The sequence below is a fragment of the Aulostomus chinensis genome, chromosome 22, assembly GCF_037954235.1.
Source record: "Aulostomus chinensis isolate RoL2024-O1b breed Wild chromosome 22, RoL_Achi_v1.0, whole genome shotgun sequence".
Lineage (NCBI taxonomy): Eukaryota > Metazoa > Chordata > Actinopteri > Syngnathiformes > Aulostomidae > Aulostomus > Aulostomus chinensis.
In genome coordinates, this window is record NC_141341.1 from 23,802,679 (window position 1) to 23,829,574 (window position 26,896).

At 40.8% G+C, this 26,896-nt stretch overlaps 1 protein-coding gene across 2 annotated transcripts in view; it reads right to left on the reverse strand.

Moving 5' to 3' along the window:
• Positions 1-26,896, reverse strand: part of trappc9 (trafficking protein particle complex subunit 9) — a 242,188-nt gene that overhangs the window by 89,903 nt on the left and 125,389 nt on the right. For both annotated transcript variants that reach the window (XM_086193247.1, XM_086193246.1), the window contains 2 exons: positions 26,279-26,421; positions 12,221-12,331 (listed from right to left, as the gene is read on the reverse strand). In XM_086193247.1, coding sequence (XP_086049373.1) covers positions 12,221-12,331; positions 26,279-26,421 — 254 coding nt within the window. The remainder of the gene's footprint in view (positions 1-12,220; positions 12,332-26,278; positions 26,422-26,896) is intronic.

The window sequence follows — 26,896 nt, forward strand, 5'->3', positions numbered from 1 at the left end:
GTGAAGTAAATGCAATATTTTGAAACTTTCTGTGAAGATATGTGTCTATTTTGCAACAAAAATGCAGGTATTATGAAATCATGCAAGCCCTGCATATTTTTGCGCATTTTGCAAGGAAATCAGCGATTTATGCAGCAAAAGTGCAGTGTCCTTGAAAAAAATGCAACTCCCGCATAAATGTGTGGTCTGGCTGATTATGCGTTGAATTATGCGATTGCATAATCACATTTTTCTGTAGGGACTGATTAATGACATTAATGGAGCAGGCAACAAGGGAGAGCAGAAAAACTTAATTAATTTAATAATTTTGGTCACAGTACGGGCAGCGCTGTGGTGCAGTGGTCAGCACTGTCGCCTCACAGCAAGAAAGTTTCGGATTTGAGCCCCGGCTCGGGCACGGGATCTTTCTGTGTGGAGTTTGCATGTTCTCCCTGTGCCTGTGTGGGTTCTTTCCGAGTACACCGGCTTCCTCCCACAGTCCAAAGGCATGCAAGTAGGGATGAGGCTGATTGGATACTCTAAATTGACCATAAGTGTAGCTGTGAGTGTGAATGGTTGTCTGTCTATACTGTATGTGTTGGCCCTGCGATGGACTGGCGACCCGTCCAGGGTGATCCCAGCCTCTTGCCCAAAGGCTGCTGGGATAGGCTCCAGCCCCCTGCGACCCTTTACAGGATAAGTGGTAGAAAATGGATGATTGGATGGATGGTCACAGTACTCATACCATGAAAATCTGATGCCAGTGATGTCTGCAAAAATGTCATGATGATTGTAGTGTACTAGCCCCTTTTCCTTCCTCACACTTTGCAGGATGTCTGGAGTAACCCCCCCCCCCCCCAACACTTAGTCCGGAAAGAGGAGCACAACGCTTCCCTCTTGGTCTTTTAACTTCTACTCCCCCTTTTTCCTTCAAAGACTCAAGTCATCCACTCTCCTTCATCCTGACCCAGGAACTCGCAACTCCAGTCAGGAGTGCTAGCTGAAAGGGGTTTCTCATCTCTCTACGACCTCTACCCCCACTGGGTGTAATCCACATTTGCCTTACAGAAGAGACCCAAGATCATGGACTAAGGATGCATTGTCTGGTCATGTGAAGATGCACCCTCTTTCTTGGGACGTATGGGTGCTTAAATATTCCAGCATCCAATTGCTTACTTCAATTAGAATGTTCATGTGATTGAAGGGTTCTTCGTCACTGTTAAAAGAAGTACAAGAGTAGGAATCTATCAACATCCACAGATGATACCTGGACTCTGTATTAAGTGTTGCCACCTTGTAACTGAAGTCCCTGTCACAGAATTCCTACCTTAACTTCAATCTCACACACATTCGCACCCAAATACACTCACATAGTCATAAACATATACATACATTGTCTATAGTTGTTAAGTTCCTTGCTTTCACTGTTCTCGTCTTAACTCTGAGCAATCTTATTCTCTAGATGATCTCTGTGTGATGCATGATTGCTCTCAGTTTAACCAGTTTAATACGATAATATCTGAGAAGTATAGAGGACGGCAAAGAGTGCTGACTAGCCAGTGGCCCCACGCAGGTCAAAGGTCACACCCCTGAGGCGGACCAGTTTACTATAATAGTCACGACACCATCCACCATTCTTGCTTCTTCTGATTTTCGCTTGCTTCTTCTTCTGGTTTTCCTTCACTCCTTTTTACAGTTCTTTCTTTTTCTTAGAGCAGCCACTTCGCCTACTTCTTATTATGACCATCCACCCAGTGGGTTTTGGTTTTTGTTCTTTAGACAAATTATATTATCTCCTTCAATAATTCCGCTAGTAGCAAAGTATTGTGCACGTAGTCGAATGTGCCTCTTTTTCATCTAAGTTGTGAAGGCATCGTTCTGTGGGACACCTACGTTGTTGATTTTTCCAATTTTTGTAATTTATCGTTGATCGCAGCTCACGGTCACAATACTATTGACCTCCCGTGAGCCTCGCATCTCCATCCTGACCAGCGAAGAGCATCGCGTCGAGCCAGCCAGCAGCCTGAGACCAGATGGTACCCAACCAATGCGTTTCCCTTCTCCATCCAACGAAGCCCAGCGGGAGCCACGGTCGTCGAGGCGGAGGCTTTGGAGGCAGTCTTCCCACCAGCTCATTGGAAAGGTACCGAACATCAATGGGAGCCATCCAGCTGAGAACACAAGCTGGTTCCGTTGGTTTTCGCGCTGTTGCAACGACAAAGATCAGTGCTGCATCTATTCAGGCCTTGATCGCTCTTGCTCACTGTCAACTCCGCAAGACTCCTTAGAGTCTGCTCAACGTCCATTCAGTAGTTTTTTTTTGTTTGTAGGTTACTATTGTTCATACAGCACACCTTTTTACCTGCTACCTTTGCCGCCCACTTTATTCATGTCTGAAACTCCACATGTGCCTTAGTTGCTTTGCTGGAATTATTATTCTGTCTTACGTGTTCTCTTATTTTTATTTAATCCTCTTAAAATTCCAATAAGTGTTCCAACTCATTATGCAAGCCACTGACCGGCAAAGAACTCATTAATAAGCTATAACCTGAGACTGATCGCTTCTCGTTGGACGAAACTAAATAGCAACAAGTGGTGCCCCGAGTAACAACTGTATTAAACATCCTCAAGATATGCCATCATCATCAGCTTATCAAGTCACTACATGATCATTTCAGTCCCTGTGAAGGTATATCAGATGGGACCAAACTGCTGGACCAAATAACAGACTTATATTATTATTCCTGGAGTAATGCAGCCACCATGGCTAATATAATTATGTAAAGAAAAAAAAAGCTGCGAGAACCAACCACAAAAGAGCAGACAAGTACATACCCACTTCTCTCTATTCTGCATTATGGAGAAAATAAAATTTTGGGCATCACTGTGTGGTGTCACTTTGGTCTTACAGGGAACCCAAACATCAAAGTGTCCATTCATATTCTGAGGTGCTTCAGGTTTTTCCTCATCCACCATTAAAGAATACCATCAAGGGCATAGAGACCTCGTAGAAGACATCTCTGTGAATGATACGAGGAGATGAAAGCAGCACTCTTGTCACTCACCCTGTCACCCCCTCTCAGCATGGTGCCTTGACATGGAAAGAATTCCCCTGATCACAAACTACTTCTGTTCAAACTCTCACTCTGTTCAAATAAGATTTTTTTTGGAAAGCGCATTCAACAGATGTCACTTGCCTAAACTACTTAAATGTGACCAGACCAGACACACCCTCATCTCCTCATAAAATCTAGAAATGATTAAATCTCTCCTTCTGCTATTAATCTCCAACCATGACAGTGTTTTCTTCTGTTTCTATTTATGTAACCATGATAAAGCTCAACAGAAAAAATTAAAAATAACTTGGATGATTGACAGGGCCATTTTTGCACCTGTTGGACCGAAGACTTAACTCGACAAGACCTGGATGAGGACTCAAGAAAACATGCAGCACCTGATATCTCATTCATCACAGACCAGGAAAAAAAAATATGAAATGACAGAACCTTATGATGTCGAAGGAGGATGAGTTGGAGAGACAAGCGCAATATGGCTCAGCAGACGGCGATCCACAAGCCCGTGGCCTTTTTTCTCTCCGTATGCAACATGCTTTCCCTCTCTAAATAATGTGTGTGTGCTGTATGTGTGTCAAAGAAAATGATGAGTATTTTTCCAAAACTGAGCTGGAAATGAGTGCAGCTGTACTATCACTGCTTTGTAGCTATTTATACACAAATACATGTATACTGTTTGCCCTAAGAAGAGTCACTATGCCTATTCTAAACTAATCTAATAATTAATTCATGTGTGTGTCAGAGAAATCTCTACATAATGGAAGCACTGATCACTAGAGTCAAATGAAACTGTTATGTCCACAGGGAATGTCAGTCAAAGGGGGAAAAGACATGTAAGTCTATATATACATCTGCAATTGTTACCAGACTTGACATCTTTTGCCTTATAGGCACATTGTGTCATATTGTATCAGTTGCGACAGAGGTTGGGGTCCATTTTTTTTTCAATTTTAGAGGTGGAGCATTATGCAATCTGACCTCTACTTTACATTCCTATGTATAACATTTACAGCGGGATTGAAGTGATGAGAGATGTGAAACTTGGCAATTCGGGGAATCCTGTTTGTCGTTGGTAAACACACACCTTGTGAGGTGCTCATGGCAGTAGACAAATACTTAAAGTGAGAAGAAGTGTTGTGGCACACTCAAAACTTCAATATGCAATCTTTAACAGACCAATGTTTCGGCTTATGCCTCCATCAAGGTCATTTTCACACACAAGTCATTCAGGATTTCTTTATATTACACAGGAGTCTCTTTATTGGACGGGCGTTAATTGAGGGTGTGTCAAGAATCCATTCATAAATCCACATGACATAACACAGGCGTTCTCGCTGTTGCAAGACAGTGTAGTTTTGATCAGCAGCGATAGCAGACATGCAGAATAGAATGAACATTTTAGGTATCAAAAATATCATAAAAACATTACATATGCCATAGGTTAAATAATTACTGAGAATACATAATCTGCATACTTTTCTACATATATTTATCAATACATCTCATCATAAGAAACATCTCAAATCAAAGTCAGTGTTAAGACCATGAGGGGCAAGAGAGCCCAATCTATATATCCATTCAGCCTCTCTTTGTAGAAGGATTCTGACCAAATCACCACCCTGACAAAGTGTCTCGACTTTTTCAATACCAACGTAGTGTAATGAGGCAACAGTATGTTCCATTTTAATGAAGTGACACGCTCAAGGGTATGTGTAATTTCTGCATCTAATTGTGCTCCTATGCTCCGCAATGCGCTGCTTGAGCTGATGTGTCGTTTTCCCCATATAAACTTTCCCATCTGGACATGTGATTAGGTAAATCAATCCAGTGGTTGAACATGTTATGATGCCTTTTAATGGAATCTTTTTCCCTGATCTTGGGTGTTTAAATCCATGGCATTTATAAGTGCTGTTCTAATGAGTGCACACATTGCATTTATATTTCCTGTCCATATTTGAACCAGTAGGCCTGTTTGGCCATATTTGATAAGGATTAAATCTGAATGGATCAGTCGGCCCTTCAGATTTTTCCCTTTTGAATAGCTACCTGTGGGGGGTTTGTGAATATGCCACTTAGTTGTTGATCGGTTTGAAGGATATGCCAATTGTCATGTTCTATGTGAGCTTTGCCTGATTTTGTATTGCTTTCCTCTGTCCATCGGCATTTAAGAGTCGTTGTAATCAGTAGTAGTACAGTAGTTGACACGTGTTTTTCAGTGTGAAAGGGGTATTAGTCACACAACAGTGTCACATGACAGTCTGATCAGGAAAAGCAAAGCTTCTACATGCCATGCAGTCTGCTTGCAGCTTCAGCTATTTCCTCCCCCTGTTCGTGCCTAGGAAATATCGCTTGAGAGTATTATTAACATTTGTAGTTCCTTCTGTTCTTACACAGATTCCTGTAGTGCATTTTTGAAATATTGGATAAATGTTTATTTTATTTATATGTAAATTGTGCTAATGCTAATTAACAATTACAGCTATTTATATTAGCATTTCTTGGAACATATGATGTTATTTTGATGACAGTACAGTAATTGGTAATTATTTCCTTGTATCATTACAGTTTTACAAAAAATTGTTTCATGAGAACTAAGACCTCAGTAAAGGACCCTCAACTTTACTCCCGACTCTGAGTTTCTCTCGGAGCTTGTTCGAAATCTGTCAATTTGTGTGGACACACACACTGGGGACAGACTACCAATACTTCTGTAGGACAGGTTTAATTTCCTCTGTGCATTTTGAGTAATCAGTGTCGGTGTGCGTCTTCCCTTTTGCCCATTCCTGTTTTTTTTAGCAGCACAGTTCTGTTTTTTTCTTTTGAGTTTTAAAACAGCATTTTTAATATGTGCATCTTTATAGCCTCTCTCTTTAAATTTATTGGTCACGATTTGCATAGCTCACTCAAAGTCATCAGACTCATTACATATACGTTTCACCCGGCAGAACTGACTACTGTATATGGCAAACTGTTCTTCAATGCGTAAGGGTGGCAACTGTTTGCATGTAAAAGGCTATTGCGGTCAGTACTTTTCCTTTATAGGTTTGTGTGTAGAAAGCCTTTTTCCCCACACAATAAGAAGATCCAAGAAATTAATCGCTTGTTTGTCAAAGGTCATGGTAAATTTCAAATGGTCTGAGCTGGAATTGAGATACTAAAAAAAATGTCTGTAAAGAACTCACTATCTTTTCCACAATATTATATTGGGAAAGAATGAGTTCATAGTTGGATTTAGGATATCATGTTTTTCCAATATTCCAACATAGAGGTTGGAAAAATAAGGGTCCATTGGTGAGCCCATTGCCGTCCCTTTAGTTTGAAGAAGGAAGTCATTCACAAATTGAAAGTAGTTCAGAGACAACACTTTTTCAGCCAATGTTCAAATACATGGTTTTGAGGGCTTTGCTTCTGGGTCTCACTGTTCAAGAAATTTGGCTACTGTGTCAAGACCCACTTTGTGCGGGACATTAGTGTACAGCGATTCCACATCGAAAGTGGCTAAAAGAAAGTCGTCTCCAATTGGTCCAAGAGATTCAATCAGTAAAGTCTGTTGTATCTTTTACAAGGGAAGGGAAGTTTTCAGTGAAAGGTCTAATAAAATGATCCACAAATTTGGATAAGGGGGTATTCAGGGAGTCTATGCCTCAGACGATCGGTCGTCCGGGTGGGTTCAGTGGGTCTTGGTAAAGTATAAAATGTCTTAATTCTTGGATTCTGTATATTCAAAAATTGTGTTCTTTTTTTCTTTATTTCTCTTGTATCCAAAAACATCTTTAACAATTCTGTAATCTATTTTTTTGAATTTGGGGGTTGGATTTCCCTTTAGTTTTTTTTTTTATAAAAACAGTGATTATTCAGTTGTTTTTTACATTTTCTTCTATAGTTATCTCTATCTAAGATAACTATTGCTCCTCCTATTTCCACGGCCTTAATCACAATTTCATAATCTCTTTGCAAATCAGCTAAAGCTGTTTACTCTTCCCTGGTAATGTTCTGCCAATGTTTAAAATCATTTTTCTTTTGTAACAATTTCTCCACATCTTGTTAAAGAAGTCTGCAATATGTCTCTATGGATGCATTTCGATTCATGGGAAGGAAAAAGTAACTCTTTCCTTGGAACTGAGGTCTATAGTCATTTGAATGTCCATCTTACTTATCTTGTTTCAGTTCATCCTCACTTTATGATGTTACATTAAATAATTCTCTCAGTCTAACATCTCTAAAATGTGGAATAGGTCTGCAGTCACTTTGAAATCATTTGATTGAGTTGTGGGTACAAAGCTTAACCCTTTTTCAAGCAGTGACATGCATGTAGGGGAAAGTGTCTTACTTGACAAGTTCATCAAGTTTAGTCAAGGTTCCTGTAATGAGCTTGAGTCCTCATGGTGTCTGGTCCACTTCCCAGGTTTATCTTCTTCCCCCTCAACGTGCATTATTTTCCTGTGTGACCTCGTTTTGGTCTGGCCATTTCTCCCATGGATAAAAAATCCACAGAGGCACAGGAGGACATGCTGGTTGAAGATTAGCCGGATAATCTGGGTAGGTTTGTCCACCTGTTGCATTGGGACCGCCGGAGTTGTTGTTTGTCCAGGTTTCCCCAGTTGTAGATACTTCCAGCCTCGGTATTCCATCTATCCAAATTGTACTTCATGATCTTCCTCTCTTTTATTTCTGTGGCCAGTATTTCTTGGAGCTCTTGATTAGTTTTTAGGATTGTCATAAATTTTGTATTGTGTAGAAGTGTATATTTGAATTTCAACTTCTTTATATTGTTTGCCAAGATCAGTTATATCTTTTTGTAGCTGATCCATCAATAAGGTCATCAAGTCCATGGAATGTTTATTTAAAATGGCACACCGTCTATCACGGAACTAATCAGTGTGTTGTCCAAGGGATGGTTCCTTCTGCCATTGAAGCCCTTTCGGAATGATTTCTTGGTGGATGTCGTCGCTTAGGTTTATCATATTGAGGTGCAGACTTGTTTTAAGCTTGGATAGGTCCATTAACTCTCTGGTCATGTTTGGAGTTGCTGCATCAAAGAGTGACTCTGGAGATATAATCCAAACTCAGTCTTCTGCGCTACATTTAAAATAGCGGAGTATTTTCAGTTGATCAATCGATATAGTATAAACTCCATTTTGCGTCATCTTAGAAAGTTCTGCAGGGGGCTGTTTACTTGGTAGGCGTAGCCTGTTATGTATTGTTTATCATTGGTAAACACACTCCTTGTGACTGCAGTAGACAAATGCTTAAAGTGAGAAGAAGTGTCCTGGCGCACTCAGAACTTCAATATACAATCTTTTATTGGACCAATGTTTTGGCTAACGCCTTCATCAGGGTCATTTTCACACACAAGTCATTCAGGATTTCTTTATGTTACACAGGAGTCTCTTGATTGGACAATTATTTAACCTATGGCATATGTAATATTCTTAAGATATTTTTGACATGTAAAATGTTCATAAATAAGTGAAGGCATAGGCCAAAACGGTAGTCTTATAAAAGATGGCATATTGAAGTTCTGAGTGTGCCACAACACTTCTCACTTTAAGAACTTTGAGAATCTTAAGAGGGGCAGAGGGCCAGACTTATTTGAATGTTTTGGATGGTAGAAAACAGTGATGCCAGTTTTTTGAACTATCATTTCCGAGCAAATATGATATGCTTCATAACTTCTCTGCATACTTAAATGCCCCTGTTGGATTGAAGACAAGCCTGCAGATTTGTTATCATGTCTCCAAATATCTATAGCTGGAATAATTCAATTTGAAATTTAATTTTACCTGTACCTCAGGTGTCATGCCATGCCATGATGAGTCAGAAGTCATATTCACATCACTGCAGAAACTAGCTCAATAACTATTTAATGGGTTTGTTGTGACAGTCCTGCACTGTTTTATGAATTGAATGAGTTTGATTCAACATTTATCTAACTTGCACTGACCTTCCAACTGGCTGTTAAGCAGTAATAAAAGAGGAGGGGGAAATTATAAGGGATTTATTTCCTTTTAAATTACTATATTTATTGTAACTGTGTCTCTAAGAAAAAAATTCTGGACAATTTTGAGTCAGTTTTTGAGTTTTGTTTTTTTTTAGTAGACAACAACAGCAACAAAATGCTGGTAATCTGGTTGATCCTAGTGGCTCATTTCTACACAGAACATCTTATTTATAGTGAGCAGAATGATGTGCTTTTTGGCTCAAGCTGATAAAAAAAAAATCCTTTTCCACCCCCTAATTCCCCTCATATAATAACATTCCACCCATATGGGGAAAGGCCTGAGTCACCAACAGAGCACTTCTTTTCATGGCACTGGAGAGACAGCGCTGACAGGAATCATAATTTTCTACTTTCCAGAGAAACGACAAGCTGTGCACAGGAGACAGACAGGGCTGGGGAGAGATATTTTTTTGGGAAAGAAAGTGAGAGGGGTGACAAATTTATGTGTGTATATTATGTGTTTATGTCTTATAGTTATTTACAAACTTACAAAGAGGACACTAAAACTGAAACTCAGAAAGAAATGTCTCCGTTCCAAACTGATGTGGAAAGCAATGCAACACTTACAGTAAGTGATAGATTGATTCCTCTATTTGTACCACGCTGCTATGATATTAAAATTTACTGTCACTGAAACTTACTAATGTTCTATATTTTTGATATTCAAAAATCAGGTTTCATGAAGGCAGAATGCAACAAATTAATTTGCTGAGCGTCCCTTTCTTTATCTCCCTCACCTCCCTGACCCAACAGGCATTCCGTTTCTTCTCACCTTGCCTGATGTTGTTATTATATGTCAAAGGACTTATTTCTGTTGTTCAAATGTTGTATGGCCTCACTAGAAACAAAAAAGCGGGCAACATTCAAATCAAGTGAACCCAATTGATCATTAATGAACAGAAGTGCTATGGATGCTGCTGCTAAAATAACTGATGCAGACAACATGGATGTGTCAATCTCATCTTCCCAGCATCTGCAGCCAAAAACACAAATATTAAACCAACACTATGGATACCTGCCAACTTTGAAGAAAGCCCTATGAAACCCTGTGATATATGTGTATGTGTAAATGTCAGAGATTTCAGCATGACCACAACTGCTGTACTGCAGGCACCAAGTTTAAATAACCTAGACCAAGGGTTTTAAATACCTGAAACAGACAAAGACATACAATGCACCTCCACCCACCCTTAACTGGCTTCCAACGTGCTATATGGCAATTTGGTAACTTAAAGACAGACTTTCAACACATTCTAAAGACAAAAGTAAAAGCCGTAAAAATCATGCCCCTACAGAGCTTCGGAATAAATATTGTTTTGCTGGAGGTGGTTTTCAAAGCCTTAATCAGAATTTTTCAAACAAAATGTCAAGTGATTCTGTTGCTATCTCTCATCTGTTGTATTTTTATAGGACTGACTTGCCCCTGTTTATATTAAGCTTACTGCTGATTGATATGAATGGGATAGACAAAAAATTAGACACGTTTTTCTTCATAACGACCATGAAAATAAATCAACTCAAACAGATTCTATAGAAAACTATTCCTCATGAAGTGGGATTTATTGTAGATCTTTTGTATTACACTCAATACAAAACCTGCCAATTATTTTGATGCTTGGTCTGATCAGTGTATTGTTTTTTTTTTTAGTTAAATGACACGTCGGTAAATGCTACTGACGGAGCAAAAAACAAAACCATGTTTTTTACATCCCTATACATGGCTATGGTACCATTGTGAAGATCAGTTAAAACACCAAGGACACTCAACAATGACACCAATACAGCATACTAATGCTGTTTGACGTAACACCAGACTACACCACCACACATGAAAAGATCTCTCCTCAGGCATGTATTATTTTTCAGTGTGGAAAGAGATAAAAAAAAAAAAAAAAACTATCAAGAACTGCACTGCTGAATGTCTCTTCTTCACGCAATGTCTTTTGGATGAACAATATAATAAATAATGGAATGTTAGGTAATTTCACTCTCATTCCAGTTTTCTGTACGACAAAGGTGGCTGACTTTTCAGCTGAGTATATCAGCATACGTATCAACATATGCAACAGACCATAACCGCTCTGGAGCAGGTTAGGAGATAAGTTGTTACCATTCGTCCAATTGATAATTTTACATCAGTGTGCAGGTCATGGGAAAAACAATGATATTTCCAGATGAGCACCTATTAACGATCCCATTTTTTTTCATAGGGAACTATTTATATTTTCCCGTTAGCGGAACCAAATGTAACCAGTGAGATAGATCACAGTCTAACTCTTGCAGACTGTTTAATTCTGTGTTTCTTCACAACTGGCACATTTGTGTATTAAGCCTCTTCTGCAGCTGAAATAATGACACCAAAGGTGATTACCAGTGATATTAAGTCTCTTGAATTATTTATTCCCTCAGTCAGCTATTTGTTCCCAGTTCTCCTTCCTGCTTTACAAAAACTGTGTTGTAGTTTGTTTCTCTTGATTGAAATACACAGCTCCTAACCTCTCCGTATCATTCATTGGTCATCTACTGGCCACTCATTTCATGTAAACACACTACCAAAATGTGAAAGAAACAATGGCTATATGTAGCAAGTTGATAATCACCATCATAATACTACTAATACCAGACGGCAGTTGTCGTACAAATTGTAGATATGCTGGATATGCGGGTTTTGCTTCATAATATAGGCCCCTGCATTTTGTTTGCATTATTCTATCAAGGCCTAACTGTGATGGCATTGAATATCGGCCAGAATGTGTTTGTGCAGAACAAGTTGATGAGAATGTGACTGCCTGACAGGAAACTTTAAATGCTTTTGCCATAAAAACTAGAAATACCAAGATAATCCAAGGACATTTATCTAAGGTGGCAATGACCTTGACTTTTGATGTTTTAGAAAAAATTTAGAGATATCTAATTTATAAGAATAGAATGGACAGATGGAAAGACAACCCAGCAAAAAAATACCAGAAACCCAAAATTTAAAACCAATTAGCTACCCAAAGGAGAAAGATCTGAACACTGTAATCCATTAGCATGATTTCATAAATCATACTTAGACATACATGGAAAATAATGATTTCCAGTGGGAAACATTACTCTCAGAGAATTAACAGCCTAGTAATGTCAAACTGTATACTGTGTGAGTAAAGTGAGTTAATTCACCCACCTCTGGCATTCACTGGCATGAAGAACCAGGTCCTGGTTGTTCTTGGCGCTGACTGTGAGCTCATGCTCTGTTGGGTTGAAGATGTCAAGCAGTAGATGACACTGTCGAGTGCTGTGGACAGACGCAGATGCAAGAAGTATCTCAAAAATCACAACATCTTTGAGGAGGATAGTTTTCTGCTTCAGTGTACTCATACTGCACATTATTTCAGACCATAACATTTTACCACTCACACATATACAGTACATAACAAAAATAATTTAATCACTCATGACTATAGGGCAGTTTGATGCTTACAGTATATAACTTAAGCATCAGGGCTTGTCTGAGTGTATGCTTATATACTTAATGTATAGAGTAAAATTACTTTCTAAAAATATACAACTACTTACAAGCACACATCAAATGTGCAACATCAAGAGAGGACATGGTGTGAAGTGCATCAGTCTTTGTCATAACATCAAAGGTAGCAGAGCTTTCATCAGGCCCCCAGGTCTGGCTGGAGCAGGCAATCATGCTAGGCCTGCTTTTCTCATGCAGATCATAAGAGGGCCAATTTGTGATTTAGTTTAAGACGAGAGAGATGATACTGGATTTTCAAAGACTTAATTTTAACCCCAAGTAGGTGGGGGGCTTTATCCCCTGGTAATACCTGATGAAAGGAATGGATATCTAAAAACAGAAATAGTCCAGCCATTAAAAGTTTCATATGTCGTATTGGAAAAATGTGACAAAATTCTTCATGTGCAATATTTCAGTACATGCTGCATGGGATATATAGTAGGTTTTTGTTATACACAAATGCTTAAAATCAGCAGATCTTGCTTAACTGTACTGCCAATTCATAGATTTTAAAATCCAGTAATTGCTGATTCCATTTTAAATACTATTGGTGCCATACAAAAAAAAAATGTTTAATTTTAATTTTAGAAAAATGCATTATATAGATATAAACATAAGTAAAATGTTTGAAAAACATGTGAATCCAAAGGAGAGGTAGGTAAATAAAGACTCATTCCGATTGGCAAAAAACAACACCTATGTTTTTTTTTCTGCAATAGGAACAACTTTAATCTCTCATCACTCCCGGGTCAAATGACCCTCTCGAAGACATGGGTATCTATTGACTCAGCCCCAGCCCTCATTGATTGAGTTGATTGCTGTAAGCTGTGTCTGATTTCCTCCACTTACTATCATAGACATACATACACGGACTGGTTGGAGCTCCAACATCAGTGCACATGGAAAAATGTTAATTGTCCATATCAACAATAGTTTTATTTATATACCACCAAATTACACCAAAAGCTAGTTCATGTGACTTTACAAGCAGCGCAGGTCGAGCACCATATTCTTTAATTTACATCCAACCATTCTCCATGAGCAAGCACATCCTGTAACAGCAGCAATGAAAACCTTCCTTTTCACAGGGAGGAACGTCAAGCAGACCCAGGCTTAATGGGAACGGCCATCTGCATTGACTGGTTGGGTGGGGAAACAGGGTTAGAGACAAAGATGGATAAGGAACAGAGAGAGAGAGAGAGAGAGACAGACAGAAAAGGAAACAAGCGACAGAGACAAAGAGAGAGACAGGAGGGGGAGTGAAAGATGGACAGGGCATGTACAAGTCGATATGAGACAGACCAGGGGGAGAGAAAGACAAAGGGACAGGGGGCCCACAACAGCATAAATAATAGTAAAATAGCTTTCAATAATGATATCTAACAGTTACTTAAGCAGTCAATTTCAGTATAATGTGAGTGTCTAGGGGGCTAGCAAATACCATACAAGCACAATGATGATATTAATGTCAGTACAGTATTGGAAATACTAATGTGACAACTACTAGTACTAATACTAACACTGATGCTAAGGGTGGTAGGTTGAGCCCCTTAAGGTCTGCAGTCTCCACCAGCAGCAGCATCAGTCAGGGTTTTGGGAAGAGGGACATCACAAAGGCTCTGGGGAAGAGGTTGAGTTAGTAAAAAGTATGTGTAGATGAGGACATAGAGAGAAAGGAGGAGAGAGAAGCTCAGTGTTGCATGGGAGATTCCCTGGCTTTCTTAGCCTGTAGCAGGGCAAGCCAAAGCCAGCCCTAACTGGAAGCTTGATCAAAAAAGAAGGTTGCAAGTCCGTTCTTAAATGTAGAGAGGCTGTCTGTGTCCTGGACTGAAACTGAGAGACCTGATGACTGAAGGCTCTGCCTCCCACTCTACTTTTGCAGACTCTTGAACGCTGTGTTCTTTACTGAAAAGATTGTGAATATTAGAACAAAGATTGCCAGTAATGGAGGACAGACTACAGTCCCCATAGAAGCACCTCCCAGACTTGGTGCATACTTGGACAGCTTCTCCCCCATCGACCTGTCAGAATTAACTTCTGCAGTCGGTTCCTCCAAGTCAGCCACTTGTCTGCTGGATCCCATCCCAACAAGCCTCCTTAAGGATGCTTTCCCTCTAGTCAACACTTCTATATTAAATCAAATTAATCTTTCCTTAGTGACAGGTTATGTGCCACAGGCCTTTAAGGTGGCTGTCATCAACCCTTTACTTAAAAAACCTTCTCTTGACACAGATGTATTAGCCAACTATAGGCCAATATCCAACCTCCCCTTCATCTCCAAGATCCTTGAGAAGGTTTTCCTGGAGAAGCTACATGAACATCTGCACAACAACGAGCTCTTTGAAGCCTTCCAGTCTGGATTCAGGGAACACCACAGCACTGAAACAGCACTGGTCAGAGTCTCTAATGATCGTCTTATAGCTTCAGACAGAGGTCTCGTCTCTATGCTTGTCCTTTTGGACCTCAGTGCTGCATTTGACACCATCGACCACAGCATCCTGCTACAGAGACTAGACCATGATATTGGGATTAAAGGAACTACCCTAAAATGGTTTAAGTCCTACTTGTCAGATACGTTTCAGTTTGTTCATCTTAATAATGACCACTCAGAGTACAGCAGAGTTACATATGGTGTACCACAGGGTTCAGTTTTAGAACCGATTCTCTTCACTCTTTCCATGCTCCCATTAGGTGACATAATACGGAAGCACTCGATCAACTTCCACTGTTATGCGGACGACAAACAACTTTACTTGTCGATGGAGCCAGACGACACAAGCCAGCTTACTCATCTGCTAGACTGCCTGAAAGACATTCAATCCTGGATGTCTTCTAACTTCTTAATGCTAAATTCAGATAAAACTGAGGTCATCGTGTTTGGAACTAAACACCTCAGGGACACACTCTTGAATCGGATCACTACTCTAGATGGCATCACCCTAACTCCGAGTACAACTGCAAGGAACCTTGGGGTCATTTTTGACCAGGAGTTTCCTTCAGCTCCCACACAAAGCATGTGACTAGGACCGCCTTCTTCCATCTGCGAAGTATCGCTAAGATTAGGAATATCCTTTCCCAGAGTGATGCTGAGAAACTGGTGCATGCATTTATCACTTCTCGGCTGGACTACTGCAACTCTCTCTTCTCAGGATGTCCTAAATACTCTCGAAAGAGTCTCCAGCTGGCCCAGAACGCTGCAGCGAGGGTTTTGACAGGAGTTAAGAAGAGAGAACACATCTCTCCCACTTTAGCTTCGCTCCACTGGCTTCCTGTAGGACCTAGAATCGACTTCAAAATCCTTCTGCTGACTTATAAGGCTCTCAGTGATGAAGCTCCATCCTATTTGAAAGAGCTCATTAGTCCCTACTGTCCCACCAGAGCACTCCGCTCCCAGAATGCAGGTCTTTTAGTGATTCCCAGTATCTCTAAAAACAGACTGGGAGGTAGAGCCTTTAGTTACCGGGCTCCTCTACTATGGAACCAGCTCTCTCCATGGGTCAGAGAGGCAGACACTTTAACTACGTTTAAGTCCAGGCTTAAGACCTTCCTCTATGACAGAGCCTTCAGTTAGGACTGGTTCAGGTAGCTCTGAACCATTGATAGCTATGCTGCTATAGGCTTAGACTGCTGGGGGACACATCAGGTTACATGGAGCCCTTCCCTCCTCTCCTCTCCTCTCCTCTCCTCTCCCCCTCTCTCCTGCTCTCCTCCCCGCACACTTTTGGAACTGTCATTACCATTACTTGTTGCACTTTGTAGTTTGGCCTTGGTTTCTCGCAGTCTCTCTGTGTTTCCACAGATCCACTAGAGCCCCAACCGCCGCCTGCATCGCCCCCCCACCCCCCCCCTCTTATTCCCTACTGTTACACCGGCCTGCGCTCCCCTTCCATGATCCAGTCTGCCATCCAGTCCCCCATCCAGCTGGCTTGCTCTCCCTGCCTCCCCTTCCATGAACCAGTCTGCCATCCAGTCCCCCATCAAGCTGGCTTGCTCTCCCTGCCTCCCCTACCAGAAGCTTCCTTCTTCAACTGTTAACATTTCCATGTTTCCCACATTTTGCATTGTAAACTGTTTTCTTGTCTGTAGCAACATCTACTGCACGTCTGTCCGTCCTGGTGAGGATCCCTCCTCTGTTGCTCACCCTGAGGTTTCTCAGATTTTTCCCTGTTAAAAGGCTTTTCTATGGAGTTTTTCCTCAGTCAATGTGAGGGTCTAAGGGCAGAGGATGTTGTTATGATGCCATGTGAAGCCCTTTGAGACAAACTGTTCGTGAAAACGGGCTATAAAAATAAAATTGCCTTGCCTTGCCTTGCCTATTCCGGGAGCGAAGGGCTCTAGCTGGATAGTAAGGAACCTATGAGCTCTGTCAGATATGAAATATATAGTAAAAGCTTGTTGCCTTCACCATTAACTTCCACAACCTTTTTTCATCTTAGCTACAAATTCAATTCATCTACAGTATGTTCCTGCCTTCAAAATAGGCTGGACTAAATATGCAACCAAAACATTATCACTGTCCTCCATGCTGTTGTCAATATGGCTACAAAAGATTGAATACAAGTCCAAGATATTAGAGACTTCGGTGTTGTGATATGTTCATGACGTTGAAAGTGAACCAAAAAAACCTCCCGGAAAACAGAAATGCAACTCCTCATACAGGGCAACAGGATCAAAATCAATTGGCTTGGCGGATTTACTCAAAAAAAAAAAAAAAAAAGCAATGGGGAAGGGATAATAGAGAGGGAGGAGATAAATCAGACATATAGAACATAATTAAGTGCAAGGATTCATGTATGCTGTAAATGTTGATGCAGTAAGTGACCTGAAAAAAGTGACATTATTAATCGATATATTGTATAGCCCGTTTTCACAAACAGTTTGTCTCAAAGGGCTTTACCGAAAGAGTAGGTCTAGGAAAACATGCATGTTTATCTGCACTCTGAAGATTGTTCGTCTAATAGGACAATCATTACATTACCATTGAGACAAATGAATGCCTTAATCATGCTGTACATTTCTCGTAAACATAAATGATCTGTTTTCACCCTCACATCCACAAGAATGATTCCTCTATGACTGTGCACTATTTGACCAAAATAAATACAAAAGTGGGACTTACAGAACATGTGCAGAATTGCCCTCCCCAAAATGGGGCAGATTAATATATATATATATACACACAAACGTGGGGAAATCCACAGATATAAACATATAATTTATTCTATATCAAAGGTGTGTTAGGGCTTTTTCTTGTTTTCCTTGAATGCCCCGCAGATTCTAAAAGATGAATATACAGTAAAGTATGCTGCAAAAGAAACATATGCAGTGGAATCACAAGACGAAAAGTAAACAGAAGGTGCAAACATTGATTCTTTATACAAGTAATATGTAGGACCTCACCACATTATCCCTTCAGGTCCTGTTGCCCCTCCCCCCTCCCCCCATTAGCTTCCTTCCTACTCCAGCGGCAATTAAAGGAGCATATTTTGTAAGGCTTACTCATGTTTCTTTAATTGTCTTGTTGTCTTTGTTGTCAGACATAATTAATGGTGGTGAGTGGGGTGAGGTACTGATTTATATGCCAATGCATTTAGCTGAGCTGATCAATCACAGCATCCAGTTAAGAAACACGGGCTCACTGCAAATGCACTAAGTACCCAAGATTAACAGAAGGAACAAAACTGGGGATATAGGCACAGACATTGGGTTTTTGTACTATCAGCTAACAGTTTTGCTAAAAGGCATGAGCGCGAGCCCGAGACACCACTGAACACTTTCATTGAGAACCTGATCCTAGTACTGCACCAAGATGCCAATAAATTAAACTGAAGTTGGAATTTTAAGGAACTGTCTGAATCATAACACAGTATAATTTAGATAAGTATTCTGCTGAGGTAAAACACAGGGCACAGACATCTTAGCTGAATAAATAATTCAAAACTGCCAATTGGGTTCCCAACTATTTCTCCCAATTTCAGCCTATGGATTTTTGAAATTCCTCTCCACAGAATAATATAAGAAGAGGGAACAAAGTAATCCCTGGTGGTACTAAGAAAAACATGTGTGGATTCAATTCTTTACAAATTTTCAATTAAGTAAAAAACGTGTCTATGTGCGCTGCTTGTGAAGAAATATATGAATGTAGTTAATTTTACACTACCGCCCCCTTTAGTGTCTTAGTGCAAAACGTGAAATGAAAATAAATTTTGAAGAGATTGTCATGAACATAGAAGACCTTCACCACTGATTATTCCGGGTACAGCGAGTGGTATGTCATAGAGTGACTAAAAAAGAAGGTTAATGAATGCCAACACCATTTCTGTGACAACTTCATCCAAATGAACAATTTAAAAAGCAGGTCACCATTTTGGTGTTATAGATTTGAAAAGGACATTGTTGCAAAATAGCATTTTAAAAGGTGGTGCCTTTTCTATGCCAACAGTAAAATACCACAGTGATGAAGGACCAGATTCTGATCATTTTCCTGAAACATCCTCAAAAATGCTAGAAAAAATGATCATAGTGCACAGAATATGTGAGGAGATTTTAAACCAAAGATCAGTGGTGCTGAGCCCACACTTTGGTAAATTTTGTACATTGACAATCAATATATGCTGATTTGGTGGCTCTATTCTGGCATGGAAATATGACATATTCCTTCTTTCTGTTTCTCTCCCTCTTTATCTCCGCCCCTCTCTTTCATTCTGTATATCTGTCTTTCTGCATTATCTTCCTTGTCTCTGCCCCGCTTTCCTGCTGTCTTTCCCCCCAATTGGTCGAAGCAGAAGGCCGTTCCCATTGAGCCTGGATCTTAATCACGGTCTCACTCCCTCCCCTGGTGGTTTTCATTATTTCAGTGTATATGTGCCAACTTTGACAAAAACCTAGTAGGTAGGCTTGTCATGATAACTTTTTTGTTAGTTAAAATATCATCTCAATAATTACCTTGATTAATGATATTTTCTGTTATTTATTATTATTGACATTTTTACACATTTTAATAGCCACTGCTATGATGCTAATACTGGAAGTGCACATTTTATCTAAACACACTCAATTCAGGGTCCATTCAAGTGATATGTAGTGTTTCTTTTTTCCTTTTTTTACCTCTGCTGTGGTGTCATGGTAATCTGTTAATGTACTTCAAAGCCATTCATTCCTGGCAAAAACCTCCGAGCTGTTGATTTGAGACAGGGAACAACGCGCTAGCCAAAAATAAGCTAATGTAATGGTGCTATACATGAGCAAGGGGGCTTCATGAAGTACAAGGCTACTTCTGTCTTTATTGCAAATCAGAGCGATAACGTCACAGTCCATTGGTTTCAGAGTAATGTGTCTAGCTCTCAACTTGTTTGGGAAGTATTCTGTAGCCTTATCTAGGACTGGAGAAGATGCTGCTGCTGGGGTTTCTAATCTGCAGGGTCCATGTTGGCTCTCCTTTGTCGCTGGTCAAACCCCAGTTGGGATGGTCGCTTTAGGCTGTGCTGAAAATGGACCATCCAAGAATATCATGATGGATTTATTGTGTAAGTACTCTGAAAATTCACTTTACTTCCAGGCTTGAATATCCAATTCTGAGAGGGTTATACTCCCTCTATATGGGACTTATCTACTTAATGGTAAGTTTCAGGGACCTTTTTGAATACAATGTCAGCATGAGTATTAAAAACAGAAGGGAGCCGGTTCTCCTCATCCCTCAATGGAGGAGGAGAGGCGAAGAGTAACTTAACATGTTTCAGTACAGTTTTCTCTGATGTTAAAAGCAAACGTATATACAATTATCAGGCTAATCATCCAAGACTTAAAATAAAATGATAGCTCGATTAACTTTTTAACCGCTTTAGGCCTGCTATTAAGCACAAATACGTCATCACAGCCATTTTGCTGCTATGTCGTTCAAATGTTCCAGGAACAGGTAGCACTAGTGCTGTTTACTGATTGGCCTGATTTTCTTAAGACCTCCCAACAAAAAATATCCTCCTGGAACCGTCACCTTGTTGTGGTGGAGGAGTTTGAGTGCCCAAGTGACACTAGGAGCTATGCTGTCGGGGGCATTTTTGCCCCAGGTAGGGTCACCCAAGACAGACTGGTCTGAGGCGAAGGGCCAGACAAAAAAAAGTTCAACAGACCCCTCATGGAAGTAACACCAAGGAGTTTGTGTACCCAGCCCAGAGGAGCACCGGGGCCCCATCCTGAAGCCAGGCCTGTGGTAGGGGCTCGATGGTGAGCACCTGGTGGCCAGGCCTAACCCGAAAAGGATACATGAACTCATCCTCTCATGGACCCACCACCCATAGGAGGAACTGGAAGGGTCTGGGGCATTGTGGCTTGGGCGGCAGTCCAAGGCGGAGGCCTTGGCTGTCTGATCTCCAGGCATGGAAGCTGGCTTTTGTGACATGGAATGTTATCTCTCTGGCAGGGAAGGAGCTGGTGGAAGAGGTTGAGCGTTACCAACTAGATAAAGTCGGCCTCACCTCGACACATAGCTCCAGGTCCAGAACCCAAGTTCTTGAGAGGGGTTGGACTCTCTCTTTTGCTGGACTTGTTCCGAGTGAGAGGCAGAGGGCCGGGGTGGGCTTGATCACCCCCAGACTCTCTGCCTGTACATTGGGGTTTACCCTGGTAGACAAAAGGGTTGCTTCCCTGTGCCTTTGGGTTGGGGAACAGGTCCTGACTGTGGACTGTGGTATGAACACTAGTTCAGAGTACCGATCATTTTTGGAGTCCTTGTACTAGATGGTGCCCCGACTGGGGACTCCATTGTCCTACTTGGAGACTTCAATGCTCACGTGGGCAATGACAGCGTGACCTGGAAGGGTGTGATTGGGAGCAACGGCATGCCCACCCTGAACCCGAGTGGTGTGCAGTTATTGGACTCAGGCATGGGTGGAGTTCAGTGAGACCATGGAGAATGACTATCGGTCGGCTCTGAAAAGGTTCTGGCAAACTGTCCGTCGCCTCATGGGGGAAGCTGGCAATTTGCCCACACTGTTTACAGTGGGGAGGCTGCTGACGTCAACTGGGGAGATAATTGGGCGGTGGAAGGAATACTTTGAGGAACTCCTCAATCCCACCAACACATACTCCATGGAGGAGACAGAGTTTGAGGAGTGCTGGGGGGGGTCATCCAATCTCCGGGGCAGAAGTCGCCAAGGCAGTTAAACAACTCCGCGGTGGCAGATGAGATGATGATGATGGATGAGATCCACCCTGGGTATCTCATCAGGGCGGTGCCGTTAAGAGTGGAAGACCGGGTGGTGGTCCCCATCTTCAAGAAAGGGGACCAGAAGGTGTGTTCCAACTATCGGGGGATCACACTCCTCAGCCTCCCTGGAAAGGTCTACACCAGGGTCCTAAAGAGGAGGGTCAGAACGATAGTCGAACCTCAGATTGAGGCAGAGCAGTGTGGTTTTTGTCCTAGCTGTGGAATCGTGGATCAGCTCTTCACCCTCGTAAAGAGGGGGCATGGGAGTTTGACCAACCAGTCCACATGTGTTTTGTTGATCTGGAGAAGGCTTATGACCATGTTCCCAGGAGCACCCTGTGGGGGGTACTCTGGGATTATGGGGTGGATGGCCCCTTACAAAGGGCCGTTCAGTCTTTCTACTGGAGGAGTGAGAGTCTGGTACACGTTGCCGGCAGAAAGTCATGGAAGTGGCTCGGGAAAGGACAGTCTGGGCTTCCTTGCTGAAGCTGCTGCCCCCGCAACCCAGAGCAACCAGATAAAGTGGACGACGACGACGACAATGGCGATATCCCAACAAAATTTGATTACATACAAGTGTGTTTCATTTTCACAAAAAACATTCTTAAATAGTTTAAAGTGTTGTTTCAGAAATATTGATTAAATACTAATGTTTCTGGATATTCAACTCAATGCAAAAATCATAAATGTCACAAATCATTTTGTATGACTTTGTTGTACGGATGGAGTTTCTCTAAGCACTGCAAGCTGTGATTTATTACAGCATCCCAGTAAGCACTAGAGAAAATCTTCCGCAACAATAAAAAGCTGCATGCAGCAATTCAGATATAAAGCCTCATCTTAACAAAGACACCCCTGTTAAAATAAAGAAATAAAAGTGAGTCTGTTGATGAAACTTACAAAATGTAAATTCGAACTGACACAAATGAATGACTCAAGAACATTTCAATGCTTACATTGAAAGTGTAAAGCAAAACTCTTTCTGCCAAGGAGCTAAGAATTAGACTTAGGTTGTTTTTGTTCAGAAACATGATCACCCTTGTTGAAATGTTGTCACAAATATCTAGTGTTTGGAATCAAAATTCAGTTCTGAGTAGGATTCAGAATAAAAAATACTTTGCATTCATGAAAATAAAAAGAAAACATACCATGAAAGAGATCAGTATTACAAATACTAAACATGTCTAGCTGCCAAGAGGAGTGGACTATGTGAGGATGTCAAGCATTACTGCAGCTATGTGGGATTTGTCTTTATTTACGTGCCACACTATAACATTGAGAAAGACAGATCACAGCGAACGCTTAAATGTACACTTATTTACCAAAGAACATGACGAGGTAAAGAATGTTTGTAGCAATCTAATCAGTGGCCCTCGCATTGCAAATTTACAATATTGCCCAAAATTCACCAAGTTCATCCACAATGGCTTCATAGTGACAGAAATCATAATCAATAATCAGTTTGTCTTAGTGTCTTTCTCTTACACTTGCTAGCACTTAGAGGCAGGGACAGCTAACCACGCTATGCAATTCCCTGGTGACAAAGGGAAAGCAAGCCAATGAGAAAACTGGGGAACATGACAGAGCAATTATTAACTGTTAAGATGGATACCTATTTGGCTTTGTGTATTTGTTTTCAAGCATGTAGATGTTGTGTTGAGGGGACTTTATTTTCTGCATTTGTCATCACCTTTTGCTGACACAATCAGACAGTTATTTTTTTTGGAAAATAATGACTGGCATGATTAATTTAAGGCATTTTAGTGAGTAAATGCATGTAACTATTTAGTTGCAAAATCCTCAGTTAACAACACTGAACAGAAAAGTTGTTTTTATCTAAATATTACTCTTGCTCTCATCAATTAGTCCACAATATATCCATTAGCATATAAGGTACTTTTCAAGGTTTATATGCTGAAACAAGATGTTCCATATTGTTCTTCATTACAAGGTCAGTTCTCTTTGTTTGTCCACTGAAGCCATAATACTTCCACATCAAGTTTGAACAGGTCCACTACTTGACCATGATTGGCTTTCACCGAGTTGTGAAGTCACAAGTCACTTTTTGGTTTCAGATAAAAACCTTCTAAATAAAGTGAGTGTCAAAACTTTCTAACAGCATCAAACAACCACCAAACAACCAGGCAAACAGCCTTGAAATCTTTAATTATTCACACTGCACCCTATTTCTTCCATCCATCTATTCATTTTCTATATCGCTTGTCAGTCAAGGGTGGCAGGGGGGCTTGGGCCTTTCCCAGCTGACATTGGGTGAGAGGCAGGCTTCATCCTGGACAAGTCACCAGTCCGTCACAGGGCCATCAGGAGCAATTAGGGGCTCGGTATCTTGCTCAAAGATACTTTGACACGGTCACTGGTGGAAGTGAGGATTTAACCAGTGACCCTTAAGTTGCTAGATGGCCACTCTACCTCCAAGACATGCCGCCCCTTTGCACTCTATTCCCAATTCGTTAAACATCATATTGCTCCCAACACCATATCTATGGTGATTTGAAATGCTGTCATAGAAGAACCAGAGGTTTTCTTTCTATAGGAGGTGTAAAATGCTGCTATAGAAGATACAGCCCTTCATAAAAACACATCAAAACACCATTTAATTTCCCCCAATAGAGCCATTTTCCTGTGTAGAGTGAATGGGATTTTAACAGGTCCCCTTATGTATGGATCACTGGGTATTTCACACATGCTAGTCACGTTCTTTAATAGCTCTGACACCTTACATATAGCCAAAAGCCGCAGGAGAGCAGGTCAAAAGAAAATGGACATTGAATTGTGTCATTCACATTCCAAGAAAAGGTCAAAGAGGATGCTTAGAGCAGAGAACAGCAGAGAAACACATTGTCTTTCTAGTACCAATCAACTCTTACTGTAGAAAACAGAGTGAAATGGAGTTATCTTGTCATTAACAGGAGTTTCTGAATAGACCTGACCAGGGCGTACCCCACCTTTCGCACAAAGGCAGCTGGGATAGGCAGTGGAAAAAGGATGGTTGGATTGATGGATGGATGGATGTTTCCATTAGCTCAGAATGTGCCCTTTATTCCATCGGGAAGGAGGTTCCCTTCCACGCAGGTCACCATGTTGCCTCATTCACCTTTTTAACCTATTCACACACACAAATACACTGATGGTGGAGGCTGATATGCAAGGCATCAACCAACTTATCAAGAGAAACTTGGGGTTCAGTACCTTGCTCAAGGACACTTCATCAAAGTCACGATTGGAAGTAAGGCTCAAGACCACAACCCTTTGGTTGCTAGATGGCCAATCTACTTCTGCTCCTACTTCAAGCAACACTGTCCCCATAGCATACTTCTGCTTGCATTTTCTAAATAAGTTAGCAGAGTGCAGTGAGATCTATTTAATCTAGGGCTTTTTTAACAACTACATTTGTTACCGAATGCATTTACCCAACAACTCCAGTCTCATATTGTTTACACCAGGGATAACACACAGAGTGTGCAGAAGGGATATCATGACAAGGGCAGAGAGCTAGGTCCAGCAAAGACTAGGGGAGATGAATTTTAAACCATATTCCCATTCTTGGTCCAAAATCCTTTCAGAAAAAAATATTTTAGCAGTTGCTTTGCTCATCATATTGCAGACAAACCGAAGTAAATTCTGTATGAGTCAATGTTGGTACTTTTCTAATGTATCACTTTCAGTCCAATAAGCAAAACTGTAAATATGTTATATTTATACCAGCCCAGTTTTGCTGGGAAACAAAGTGGCAAATATAAGATTTTGTGATTTTTCATAAAGTCTTGAAAATATAGAGATAGGAAAGACTTTTGTAAAAAAAAACAAAAACAAAAAACTCCATTGAAACATGTTTTTATATAGATCATATCAACATCTGTAAATATTGGGCCATGACAGCAATGTTTATATTTGTTATTGATATCATTGAAAATGTTCCTAATTTTATTCTTATCCCACTATAGATAGATTCTCTTAAGCAAAGGGTTAGGTAAAGTAGATGCAGTCAACAATTTTACAGCTAGATATCAATAGATCTTACAAACTCCTACTTTCAGGGTTAAAATGTTTACTGTTTCTTGCTGACTCTCTCGTAAGCTCTGTGACTGCTTTTCAGTGGTTATTGTTGTTCCATTGAGAAAGAACTGACATAACAATCCCAATCTAAAATTCTAGATATCAAACATATTCAAAATGATCCAGGCAGTCTGAGTCTGCAGATTTAGGACTTGAGTTTTAAGTTTGGATCTGTAACCAGCTCATGCATTTGTACCATGCATGAGGAATCATCTAGGCAAATAATCTTTCTCAGCTAGCTTGGTGTCAGGAAGAACCCTGTAAATGTCAGTAGGGCCAAATTGCACCCCAGATCAGCTGGATTATAACTACAATGTCTGCCCAGCCTGTCAGCCTATGTCTAAGTGATATTTGGGAGTTAGTATTAATGTATTGTGGGCTTTTGACAATGGAACATTATTATTTTGATTGACTGCATTAACTCAGTTCCTTACCTAGTAGCAGGGAGGGTGCTGACCCTGGTAAAGAACACGGACGGCTCCACATCGACATGGACTCCCACAGAGAGCTCCCTGTAGTAGCCCTCTACTTTGCCTGTTCCCCCAGAGTACTTAAAGTTCAGCACTGCTTCCAAAGTCTGAAAAAAAACAACACAGGAATAAGTTCAAACTTGAGCTGGTTTGACAATGAATGATTCCATCCAAAAAGAGGAGAAGAGAAAGTATCACTCATTAACAGTGTTTGAAATGAAATTTCTGTACAGAAGAGCATGATTGATATCAGAGATCACGGATAACATGTTACATCTTGCCATCCCATCAGCTAAACTGGTATGCTTATGAGAGCGATGCGCCAAACTTCATTTCTGGGAAATAATGAATGCACTGCAGCAAAGCTATTGTCCTGTTTAATGAAATGGAAGTACAGTATAATGGTGAGACTGCCTGAGTGGAGGAGAGGTTATGGTGACTCCAAAAAAGATGATTCAGAATCAACATGTCACTTCCTAAATGTGGGTGCAGTGGATGAGATTGACTGGCTGGATTCCATATTGACTCGGAGAAAGTGGACACACTCTTTTGGGGGACATGCAGCCAAGTGGGCAAATAATG